Below are 12,737 nucleotides of genomic sequence, written 5' to 3' on the forward strand. Positions count from 1 at the left end.
AACACAAAATGATAGCACTTTGTTCATTTGTTTTGTTCTGTTATGATTAGTTTTAGAATTGATACTTGCTCAAATTAATATCTAGTTTCGATATTAGTTTTAGTATCGGCGAGTGTCTGATTTTCTATACTTTTGACAAACCTTCATTACAAGTATAAAACCAGAGCCGTGGGTTACGTTAGCGGAGAGATGAAAATGTTTCCACTTATGTTTGATTGAAGCGGCTGCGTTTATCCTCTCCTGAGCTCTGATTGGTCCTCAGCCCAAAGGGAGGAGTTATAACTGAAGCTTGGCCTGCCCTTTACCAGTCTTGATAGTTTCACACTTAGAGCTTGGTCTTAGAGATATAAAACTCTTCTTAAAATGATGAAGTGCTCTGAGATGCAACCTCCCCTCTGTCTACAACAGCTTCATGAAACCTCGACAGTAAACAAACAAGTCAGATGATCATGAGGCAGACTTCCATAGACCTTAACAACCCAAAGCCCAAAGTGAAACTGTCAGACGTGTAAACGAGGGTGGTGTAAGTTTCAGATGTAACTCCTCCCTTTGGGCTGAGGACCAATCAGAGCTCAGGAGAGGATAAACGCTGCAGATTGACAATGACTTTCGGATGGAAGTCGAAACGCTTTACTTTCTAAAACTGTCTAACTCTAACGTCTTTGAATCTGCCGTGAGATGGAACGGTTTCAAAATATTCATAACTTTATTTATTGACATGTAAACAATATTAAAAAAGTAAATAATGGCGGCATTTTAAGGCTGCAATTATCGGTTATTTTAGTCTGATATTTCTATTGAACAGTGAGGATTTTTTAATACATTATCCTCCAAAAAAGGTTTAAATATGGTGTGTTCTAGATAAATAATATTAACAAACTAAGTGTCTTGTTGTTTTTTGACATTTATATTTAATAATGTTACTGTTTTTGTGTTTTAGAGTCCAGAAAACGATTATAACAATATGTGATAATTCTGACTCATGATCATGGTCATGATCGTGTTGAACGTTAGATCTAAACAACATTTGAACAACTCGTTTTAAATTTGAGGACGAGAAAACGTGTTGTTAGGAAAATGAATAACAAATATTAACAATCTTTGGCCCAAATTGCTCGTAAATCGTGCTGATAATTGTGTGTAGATCGTTAAGTGGAGCCATAAGAGCAGAACCACCACAGCAAGTACATATAAAGTACATATAAAGTACTTAAATACTTAGTTTCACCACATTAAGACAGAATGAAGTGTAGACATATTTCTGACACGCGTGTGCAAACGATCCGCTCCGACATCGTTATCACGGTTTACATCAGCGCGGCGCCATCGCACAGGATCGACCCCGCCCCCGTCGATAAGGCAAACGAAACAAAATGAGACAAAACAAGACAAAGAGCATGTTTCAGGGTTTAGGCTGTTAAACGCGGCGAAGAAACTTTAGAGATCAAACTTGGACAAGTGAGTGATGTAAGACTTTCACACGCTGACATGGTGTCGACCATTAAAGGAGATTAAAGGTGATTAGGGGGGAGGGGGGAGAGAGGGGGGGAGAAGGGGGGAAGAGAAGATGGGGGAAACGGGGGAAAGAAGGGGGAGATGGGGAGAGAAGGGGGAGACGGGGTAGATGGGGGAGATGGGGGGAGATGGGGGAGACGGGGGGAGAAGGGGGAGATGGGGAGAGAAGGGGAAGATGGGGGGAGACGTGGGGAGGAAGGGGGAGTCGTGGGGAGGAAGGGGGAGATGGGGGGAGATGGGGGAGAGAAGGGGGAGACGGGGGGAGAAGGGGGAGATGGGGAGAGAAGGGGAAGATGGGGGGAGACGTGGGGAGGAAGGGGGAGTCGTGGGGAGGAAGGGGGAGATGGGGGGAGATGGGGGAGAGAAGGGGGAGGTAGGGGGGAGACGGGGGGAGAAGAGGGGAGACGGGGGAAGAGAAGGGGTAGATGGGGGAGAAGGGGGAGATGGGGTAGATGGGGGGAGAAGAGGGGAGACGGGGGAAAGAAGGGGGAGATGGGGAGACGGGGGGAGAGATTGGGAGGGACGGGGGAAGAGATGATGGGGGCGACGGGGGGAAAGAAGGGGGAGACGGGGGGAGAGAAGGGGAAGATGGGGGGAGACGTGGGGAGGAAGGGGGGGTGGGGGGAGACGGGGGGCTCCACTCACACTTTCTGGGATGGTCGGGAGCCCGTGGATGTCCGGGGCGATGAAGTACGAGTGCTGCAGGAGAGAGAAGACAAAACACAGTCGTTATTGAAGGAAAACGAGTTCAAGATGAAGATTCAACATGTTTTTTCTTTTTAACACTGAGCAAATGTAAAAAAGGTGTTTTGTGATTTTTTGTGAGCTGTTTTTTTTTTGTTTCGTTTGTTTATTTTTGATTGACTTTTTATTGAATGTGATTCTCACCGGAGTCAAACACAAACACACATTAAATATGTTAAATATGACAAACCAAAGATCTCGTTCACAAATCTAAACTCACCTTTTGTAAATGATCAGGTTGAGAGAGTTTAATACTTTACACTTGAACATCAAATCCCAGAGTTTTGCTTCATTATGAATGATTAAAATTCAGTGTATGAATTTTTTTTTTCATACACTGAATTTAAGACTAAAATTTTGAAAACTGTTGACATTTTAACCTGTTACCACCCACCTGTCCGCCGGCGAACATTTTCTAAATCTCAAATATTCTCTTACATCATCACTTTTATTTCCGTGGTCAATACCAGCAAGCCATACATCATTTGAAAGCTTATTTTCTCAACAAAACGAATATGTCATTGATTTACATTGAATAATATGCCCCAAGAAGCAATTGCCAATAGTTTGTGAGAAAGTCTCAACTTTTACAAACGCATGTCCTACCTGTTTGCTGTTTATGACGGACAAAACGGCTTTAATTCTGTACATCCTTGTACTCAGGTAAGGTACCATTGAAAAACAATATCCACTTGTATTTTTCCTGAAGTTATACGATTGAGATATTGTCAAGTAAACAAACTTTTCTTCGTTTCTCGCCGGACGAGAATGCGCTTGTTCGGCGCATTTCTCCGTCCATAACAAATGACCTGTTTGACCTATAAAATAATGTTGGATATCCTTCTTTTCTTCAGACTGTTACCTACAGAATGAGACCATCCACGAATTTTTCTGTCCACGGGTTTGTTTGCTACAGCCTCCGCAAAAAAAAATGCGCCGCTTGCGACGCACATGGATTAGTCTGTTTACATCTAAATAGCGCCGCGTGCGAATGACGTAGCTGAGATTGATTGACATATTATTCTAGCCAATGAGAATAGTTTTAGAAAGAGAGGCGGGACAAAGGCCTAATTGACACAGAATCTTCTGTATTCTCGTGCGTAAGGCTCCGGGAAGGCTGTAAAGAGCCAGATTTCTCGGCAGGATTTTGCGCATAACGTTTTCTGATTTTATTAGCCTTTTGGGCGTGCATTTTGTTAGATATATGTATTATTATACCAATACAAAAATAAAATAAAAATATTATAATTTTTTTTTTTTTTTTTTAACCTCTATATAGTAAATTCATGGGTAAACTCATATTTACACATTTTCACATTTTTTTTTTTTAGCAGTTATAATTGCTATTAGTGGCCTACAAAACATCAAAATGTATGTTTTATGATCATAGAGGAGCTAAAATTGTAACAAAACAGTTTGGCACAGTTGGCACATATTTGGATCACTTGTTCCGAATATACTTTTTGATACAAAAAGGTCAACAGCACCAAAATGCCTGTTCCTAGAGATCTGAAACTTTACACAGTTGTTGTCAACAAGATAAACATCATGTACAGTGAACAGCATAAGCACACAATGAAGTATGTCATGCTCAGGACCTTTACAAATTGACAATATTCAGGAGAGACTAAAAAAGGATGTTTTGTTTATATTTGGTCTTCTGCAGTGTAAGTTCTGAAGCCCTGACAGTGTTCATGTGCACATCTGCAGAAACTAGAAGGCCTAAGCTTTCTAATGATGCATCACACTTGCATGTGGAACATAAGATCCTCTTTTAATAAGCAATGCCATTTGGGTCCAACCATTGTGCACAGGGCGAAAATAGGTGGATGGTAACAGTAACGTTAAGACAAGAAAAAATATTTTTCTAAAAATATATTTTTAAAACATTTTTAACTTGATTGGATGTTTAAGAAATTCAGTTCACATAATTCAAATGCAAAACAATGTAATTATAAGATAAGCCTTTATTTGTCCCACAATGGGGAAAGTCCAGTGTTGCAACACAAGTAGATACAGAAGTAAACAACAAAGAACAGATAACTTATAGAAAACTTTAAAAAAAACACTCTTAATAGAAAAAGCTCTTATAGTCTTAATAAAAAGTAAAAAAAAAATAATAGTAACAAAAGTAACACTCTTATTTACAGCAGTTAAATGGACGGAGAATATTGCACCAATATGATTGACATTAAGTCAGAGTATTGCACATGGGTATGTCGGTATTGCACATGGGTATAACAGTGTTTGTTGTAGAGTCTGACAGCAGCAGAAGGAAAGACCTGTGAAACGTCTCCTTCACACAGCGAGGGTGGATCAGTCTGTCACTGAAGCTGCTCTCCAGAGCGGACAGAGTGTCCTGCAGGGGGCGACACTCATGGTCCAGCATAGATGTGAGTTTACATTAATTCAGAGTAAAGTAGGGAGGAGAAGAGGAGTAGCAGAGGGTGAGGAGAGGGTAGAGGAGCCGCTTGCTGGACTTTGTTGTATGATTCATTCTTCATCTCGGCTCGTTCTGTGTGAATCGCTGAGCGGCTCGTTCTGAGTGAATCGCTGAGCGGCTCCATCACGGCTCCATCGCAGCTCGACACTCGAGGGCCGGGGTGAAGTCTCCGGTGGAAAAGAGACGAAGAAGAAGAAAGAACCCGGTCTCTTTATTTAAGCATTAAAAGGACTGTAGGAGCAGCTCAGACAAAAGCGCTGAGTGACGGTTGCCGCTGTGAAACAGGGCGATGAGCGAGACTTGTTTAGGCCAGTCGCAGCGGCGTATGGACAAGATGGACGAGCGCACGGTTCAAAGTCGGGGAGCGGAGAAAGGTCGAGGAGGTCAAAAAACCATCAGCTCAAGAGAAAGCCTCAAACTTTTCACTCCAATCTAAAGAGAGATCCCACAGATACTTTCAGTGTGAACTCTATAGGCTGCTACTGTTAGCTCTATGTTAGCTCCACATTGGCTCCACATTAGCTATAAGTTAGCTTTGAGTTAGCTCCACATTTGCTCTACACTAGCGCCACATTTGCTCTACATTAGTGCCACATTAGCTGTACATTGGCTACATATTAGCTCCACATTAGCTCTACATTAGCTCCACAATTAGCTGTACATTGGCTCCATGTTAGCTACACATTAGCTCTACAATAGCTCCACATTAGCTCCACATTAGCTCCATATTAGCTGTACATTAGGTCCACATTGGCTCCAAATTAGCTCCATGTTAGCAACACGTTAGCTACATGTTAGCTCTACATATGCTCCACATTAGCCCTACATTAGCTCTACATTAGCTTTACATTAGGTCTAAATTAGCTCTATGTTAGCTAGTGTTTAGCCTACTGTACTTTACTACAACTAATACTTTCTACTTTTATTACATTTAAGAGCAAATATCTGTACTTTTTACTCCACTACATTTTTAAAAAGGGCTAAAAAGTTCAATCTACTTTGTGTGATTTTAGAACATACTTTATTTACTCTATTCTGACTACAGTAAAAATATATACATTAAAAAGTCTAGAAACATTGGGAAATTGGGAAAAATTCAGCCCATACTTTTTTTTTACTCTAAAAGTACAATTTTATTGACGTACTTTTACTTCTGATTTTTATTTGCGACACATTTTCTGCTCCTGTATCTGTGCTTTTACTTTTACTTGACAAACCTGAGTACTTCCTTCAGCACTGACCAAAGTACATTCATACACGGAAAAAACACAAGACGCTGTGAATCATGCAAAAGAGAAAGAACGGAAAGACATCAAAGAAGCACACTGAAGAAAGAGAAGAAGAAGATTTAAAACACAAAATGTACCCAAAAACGTCTCAAATTAGAAACTTTTCTTTTGCCACGTGACGACAGGTAACCAAGGAAACCGTTTGAGTCAAATTAAATCTAAATTAATGCTGCTTTGTCTGGAATATTATTCATTTTTTAATTCAAATACAGCTGTTTTTATCGCCTGAGGAGCCGTTGAGTCCTTTAGTCGATTAGTCCTTTGGCCGATTAGTCCTTTAGTTCCTTGGTCAATTAGTCCTTTGGTCAACCAAACGTTTAATTATTTAATGTGATTATAAAGGATTTATTTGGCCGCGGATTTGGGAACGAATTATGAAAATGTTCTGCCTTTTTACAACTAAATGTTCACTTTACTCGTACTTTCCCGTCTCGTCGGCAATATACTATGTATTTGAACTAGTTTGCTCAACATTCTGTGGAACATTCTGGTAAAAACAACATCCCCGCAGAGAAAAGCAGATATTAGAATTCGCTGAAAAGTATCGATGGCGCATTCGTCTTCCATTCGTCAAGGTAGATTTTACAGCATCAAATTAAATCATTAAACTGCTCGAACTCGAGCTGAACGAAGCGCAAAAATCAACGAAACGCGCTCGTCATTAAAGTCGCAGAAGTTGTTGTTCCGTTTGTGGAAAAACACAAAGCCTCGTGAATCGTTTTAATTCCGGGCCTTTCATGCCGGCGCTCGTCGCGTTGAGCCGCTCTTTTTCTGATCAAATGCAACTGGAGAATAAAACATGTTTACGCCATGCGAGCGGAACGCAGCGCCGTAAATATCCGGCAGCAAAGGGAATAGGTTAAGTGTCTGCCAGTGTCGCCGGGAAAACAAAACAGCCGCTTCTTTTCAGCGCCGGCGTGAAACGTATAGGTCGCGGAGTGTGTTAAGTGACGATTATCCGGAGTAAACTAAGGCGTTCCCCGCGGAGGGTCAGCGCAGCGATTCGATTTACGCGCGTACTACAGGAAAACGCCTTTGTGTTTGAGCGCCGAGCGACCGCCCACACAGAGACTACACTTCCCCGACGTCTCTGCAGCCAATGAGACGCGAGTGTGTTCGGCGTCTTAACTTTTTAATTAGCTTTTGTTTGCGGGGAAAGTTGGAGATAAAAAGGGCTTCGTACGGTTTGCTTCAGCGCGGTTTTGGGGAAGTCGTTAAATGAACAAACGTGCCATTTCCTATCGTGCTAATGGTATGCTAATGGTATGCTAACATGTTTGCGTAGTCCACATCAAACAAAAGCTGTGGCATTATATTTATTATATTGTATTGCAGTTCTGTAAAACAAGCTAATGCTAAAACAAAGACGGAATTTGTGGCTATTATATTTAAAAAATTTGCTGTTTTTTTTTTCTTCAAAATAAGCTAATGCTAAAACTAAGACCAAAATCATGGCAATTATATTTAAAAATGCAGTTTTTTTCAAATAAGCTAAAGCAAAAAAAGATCAATGAACCCACTTGTTCTCAAACGTTTTCACACCAAATATCAGTGATCAAAATACAACATACATTATTTTCAATAGGCGACTCGTCACGATTACGCCCCATTTGACCGGCTCATTATATATTTATCTGTTGCGTATATTTCAACGTTTGATTACTCCACAGAGTCTTGGAAAGAGAAAAACAAATTGTGTTTTTTGTTAGTCATTTTCTCATGTTTAAATATCGTATTTTGCAAACTATAAGTCGCACCTTTTTTCATAGTTTTGGCCGGGGTGCAACTTATATTTATACTCCGGAGCGACTTATAAGTGATATTATTTGTTATTTTCACACTTGCAACCGCATTTCATACTCCAGTGCAACTTATATATGTTTTTTCTTCTCTATTATGCATTTTTTAGCTGGTGCGACTTATACTTCGGAAAATACAGTACTTGTTTGAGCAAATATTCATACGTAAAACAGTGAAGAGACCAACGTTAGCTCTTGAGCAAAAGTATTTAGCCAAAACACACTTGAACGTTCCGAAACAGGCAACGACACGACCGATTTAACTATTAATAGTTCCTCACTGGAGGGTTTGTGCTGGACGTGAGGGGCTTTGAACAACGATGAAAGTTTGTGAAGAAATTGTCTATAATTTGAGTTTTTGCTTTGGTTTGAAGAACAGTGAGCTCTGCCGACGGCGTTGTGCCAATAAACAAGACCCATTAATGAGATTTTCTCATAATTACATCATTTTAATTCACCACACACTCGCTACAAAGTGCGTCAGTCGTCACCCGGTTGCAGAGTCTCTTCAAGGCAAAAACAACTGAGGAAGTACAATCTCTTTGCTCAGTAACTTTAATAAACCTGCTTTATTTTCTCATAATTACATGATTTTAATTCACCACAAACTCTCTACAAAGTGCGTCAGTCGTCATCCGGTTGCAGAGTCTCTTCAAGGCGAAAACAACCGTGAGGATGTACAATCTTTGCTCAGTAACTTCAATAAACCTGCTTTATTTGACAGACGAACAAACCAAACCGAACCGAGAACTAACCAAAGACAAACCAAACAAGCGTAACAAGCATAACAAGCGTAACAAACGTCTTTGTACCTTCAGAGAGAGCGCGCGCGGTGTAAATAAAACGCCCCTGTTTGTCTTTATCGTTCTCATCACAGCCCAGCGCTTTCTCGGAATTCGTGCGTCTTTTGCGTCTTTTGTGTCTTTTGTGTTTTTGTTTTTTGCTGGCGCTCTTTTCTTTTCTCGCCTCGTTACAAACACGTCTTGGAAATGTGAAAGTGGGTTAACTGGCTGCGCATCAGAGAGACTACGTGAGCACAATTGCGCTTTTTTTTTAAAACATAAAGAAGACGTTTTGATATTCAGAAAAGGCAGAAACGAGCGTGCGCCAATACATTATTAATCATTTACAAAGTTTGATTGTTTTCCAAGAGAGAAAAGCAGAAAAACCACCACCGCCGCAGAGAGCGCCGCCGGGGCTGAGGGCGCTTTGTGTTTGGTTGTATGTTAAAGAACACGAGGAGGAATGGAAAGAGAGAGCGGCGGCGGCGGGGCCCGGGCGGTTAGTGCAGTTAGTTTTGGCGGCCTTCGGGGCCTCACTCACCGCCAGCTGGCTCCGCCCGTCTCGGAGAACGTGCCCGGCGGGGATACAGAGCGCCTCGTTCTGGCACAAGGAGAGTAATGCAAAGAACACATGAGACGCAACAAGCAACACGCGTATGAACACATGAAAAGTAACAAGCAACACATGTATGGACACATGAAACGCAACAAGCAACACACGAAACGCAACAAGCAACACATGTATGAACACATGAAAAGTAACAAGCAACACATGTATGGACACATGAAACGCAACAAGCAACACATGTATGAACACATGAAAAGTAACAAGCAACACATGTATGGACACATGAAACGCAACAAGCAACACATGTATGGACACATGAAACGCAAAAAGCAACACATGTATGAACACACGAAACGCAACAAGCAACACATGTATGAACACATGAAACGCACATGCTTTTGACACTGTCCATCATTGGATCCTCTTACAGAGACTAGAGGACTGGGTGGGCCTCACTGGCCCTGCCCTAAACTGGTTAAGGTCCTATCTGGAAGACAGGAAGTACTTTGTGTCCAACCCCTGACCTGTGGCGTGCCACAAGGGTCAGTCCTGGGACTCCTTCTGTTCAACCTCTACATGCTGCCGTTAGGTCAGCTGATACGCAGCAAAAATGTGTCCTATCACAACGATGCAGACGAGTCAGATCTATGTTTCACTGTCGGCAGGTGAATATAGACCAGTGGACTCTGCATCCAACAGATCAGTGTGTGGACCGGCCTCCTGCTGGTGCCAGACTCAGGACTGAACATGGATTGGCCTCCTGCTGGTGCCAGAGGGCCTCCTGCTGGTGCCAGAGTCAGGACTAAACATGGACCGGCCTCCTGCTGGTGCCAGAGTCAGGTCTAAACATGGACCGGCCTCCTGCTGGTGCCCAGAGTCAGGACTAAACATGGACTGGCCTCCTGCTGGTGCCAGAGTCAGGACTAAACATGGACCGGCCTCCTGCTGGTGCCAGAGTCAGGTCTAAACATGGACCGGCCTCCTGCTGGTGCCCAGAGTCAGGACTAAACATGGACTGGCCTCCTGCTGGTGCCAGAGTCAGGACTAAACATGGACCGGCCTCCTGCTGGTGCCAGAGTCAGGTCTAAACATGGACCGGCCTCCTGCTGGTGCCCAGAGTCAGGACTAAACATGGACTGGCCTCCTGCTGGTGCCAGAGTCAGGACTAAACATGGACCAGCAGAGATGCAGCTAAAAAGAGAGATGCAGCTTACTGCAGAGACAGCTAACAGTAGAGATGCAGCTAACAGCAGAGGTGCAGCTAAAAGCAGAGGTGCAGCTAAAAGCAGAGGTGCAGCTAAAAGCAGAGATGCAGCTAACAGCAGAGGTGCAGCTAAAATCAGAGATGCAGCTAACAGCAGAGGTGCAGCTAAAATCAGAGATGCAGCTAACAGCAGAGGTGAAGCTAACAGCAGAGATGCAGCTAACAGCAGAGGTGCAGCTAACAGCAGAGATGCAGCTAACAGCAGAGGTGCAGCTAACAGCAGAGATACAGCTAACAGCAGAGGTGCAGCTAACAGCAGAGGTGCAGCTAACAGCAGAGATGCAGCTAACAGCAGAGGTGCAGCTAACAGCAGAGATGCAGCTAACAGCAGAGGTGCAGCTAACAGCAGAGATGCAGCGTGCACAGGTCTGAATCACACTGTGAACGTTGAGAGTGAAGCTGTGTTTCTTCACTTTTGTGGGTGAGGTCACGGCCCATAAATGTGTCGGAGAGATAAAGACGTTTTAACACAAGTTGAACCGACAATGAAAAGAATAAAACAGGACTAAAGAAAGACGAAACCAGGACTAAAGAGAGACTAAAGCAGGACTAAAGAGAGACTAAACCAGGTCTAAAGAGAGACTACACCAGGACTAAAGAAAGACTAAACCAGGACTAAAGAGAGACTAAACCAGGACTAAAGAGAGACTAAAGCAGGACTAAAGAGAAACTAAACCAGGACTAAAGAGAGACTGAACCAGGACTAAAGAGAGACTAAAGCAGGACTAAAGAGAAACTAAACCAGGACTAAAGAGAGACTGAACCAGGACTAAAAAAAAGACTAAACCAAGACAAAGACAAAAAAAGACAAAACCAGGACAAAAGAAAGACTAAAGCAGGACTAAAGAGAGACTAAAACAGAACTAAAGAAATCTAATTTAAAGCCAGTTTTTGTTAACATTTTACTTCAAATAACGTGTCAAATTTTCAGTACAATCAAGTTCAATTCATTATTAAAAATCTAAACATCTATAATTGTTCTGTATTTAGTGTACACATATTAAACCTCGCTCTTTCTCCATTTCTCAGATTCCCCCCAAATAATTATGTGCCATTTCCCCACATAAAATACCTTATATGAAACTTGTATGTCTTACACATAAAGTACAAAAGAAGTTTCTAAATAAGAAGATACTTTTCTGCAGAATCCATCGCCTCTGAACCGCTCAGAGTCTTTAAACATCTAAAGATATAAATGTGATGGAAATATTGGCCCGACAGATTAATCATATACAATTAAGTCTGAGTAACTCCTACATCCATAATCAGCATTAACAGTAGAACTTAATGTTAAGATTGCGCCTCCTACATCTTCATGTCAGTTATTCAAATGTGATCTGAGAATGTATACTTTATATTTTTATCCCATAGTAAACAGAAACAAAGCATTATGGGACAAACAGACGGACATTTAATTATATGTACTGCCATTTGTCCCACGTACTTCAACATTTTACATAAATTTTCAAGTTCAAAGTGAAATAATGGTTCACAAAATATATTTAAAGAGCCGTATATTTGTCTTTCCTTTTCTTTTTTGTCATAACTCGTCTTTTGTTTTTTCATGTTAACATCATAATTCGGGACATATTACTGAACTATACATTAATTTACTACATTTTGTATGTAAATTCGGGCTGAAACTAACCATTATTTTAGTTGTTTAGTAGTTGATTAGTCAGATATAATTTATATTGTTAAATATGACTTTTTAAAGACATTGACTAAATAAAGGTTGTAAAATGAAGGCTTCAAGATGGAGAATATTTAGAAATAAAGTACATTATTTATGTATTTATTGATGTTTTTTTTGTTTTTTTTTTGACATTTTGGTTTAATAATACCACCGTCTTTGTTAAAACATGTATATATAAAAAGATGGCTACAGCGACTTTTATCTCCCGTATAAATGTAGATGTATTTCAGAGTCGCCATTAAAATTCTACGATGTTGGTATAAAATGTGTTGCAGTGTGGACGGTCTGGATCGACACTCCAGCTGCACCGCGGCTTCACCGAGTCGTGGTGAATATTTCAGCCTCCTAAACAATAGACGAAGCGGCACAATCAGGAGCTGACGGGCGCCAAAGTTTGGACCCGGCTCGTCTCTCCCACTAGAACCCCCAAAATATGATCAGTTAAATCACCAAAACCACGAATCTCATCTTCAAAACGCCAGCGCACGTCACTTTCACGCCATTTCAACACAGCTGTACGATGTAGAGTCTGTGTTTAAAATGGCACTGCGGGATTTTTCAGGCGTCTGCTCGTCTCCGTGGAGAAGTTACAGCTTTGCCGGTATGTTCCACTAAAGAGAGAATAAAACAGGACTAA

The 12,737-nt window shown here is 41.5% G+C and overlaps 1 protein-coding gene across 1 annotated transcript in view; it reads right to left on the bottom strand.

The window, feature by feature from the left end:
- dennd1b (DENN/MADD domain containing 1B) overlaps positions 1–12,737 on the bottom strand; it is a 223,272-nt gene that overhangs the window by 99,430 nt on the left and 111,105 nt on the right. Inside the window, exon 8 of the mRNA XM_072438119.1 lies at positions 2,161–2,214. Within this exon, the coding sequence (XP_072294220.1) occupies positions 2,161–2,214 (54 nt within the window). The remainder of the gene's footprint in view (positions 1–2,160; positions 2,215–12,737) is intronic.

Source organism: Eucyclogobius newberryi, unplaced genomic scaffold (assembly GCF_026437365.1).
Source record: "Eucyclogobius newberryi isolate DKJ021-1_F unplaced genomic scaffold, fEucNew1.0.hap1 SCAF_9, whole genome shotgun sequence".
Lineage (NCBI taxonomy): Eukaryota > Metazoa > Chordata > Actinopteri > Gobiiformes > Gobiidae > Eucyclogobius > Eucyclogobius newberryi.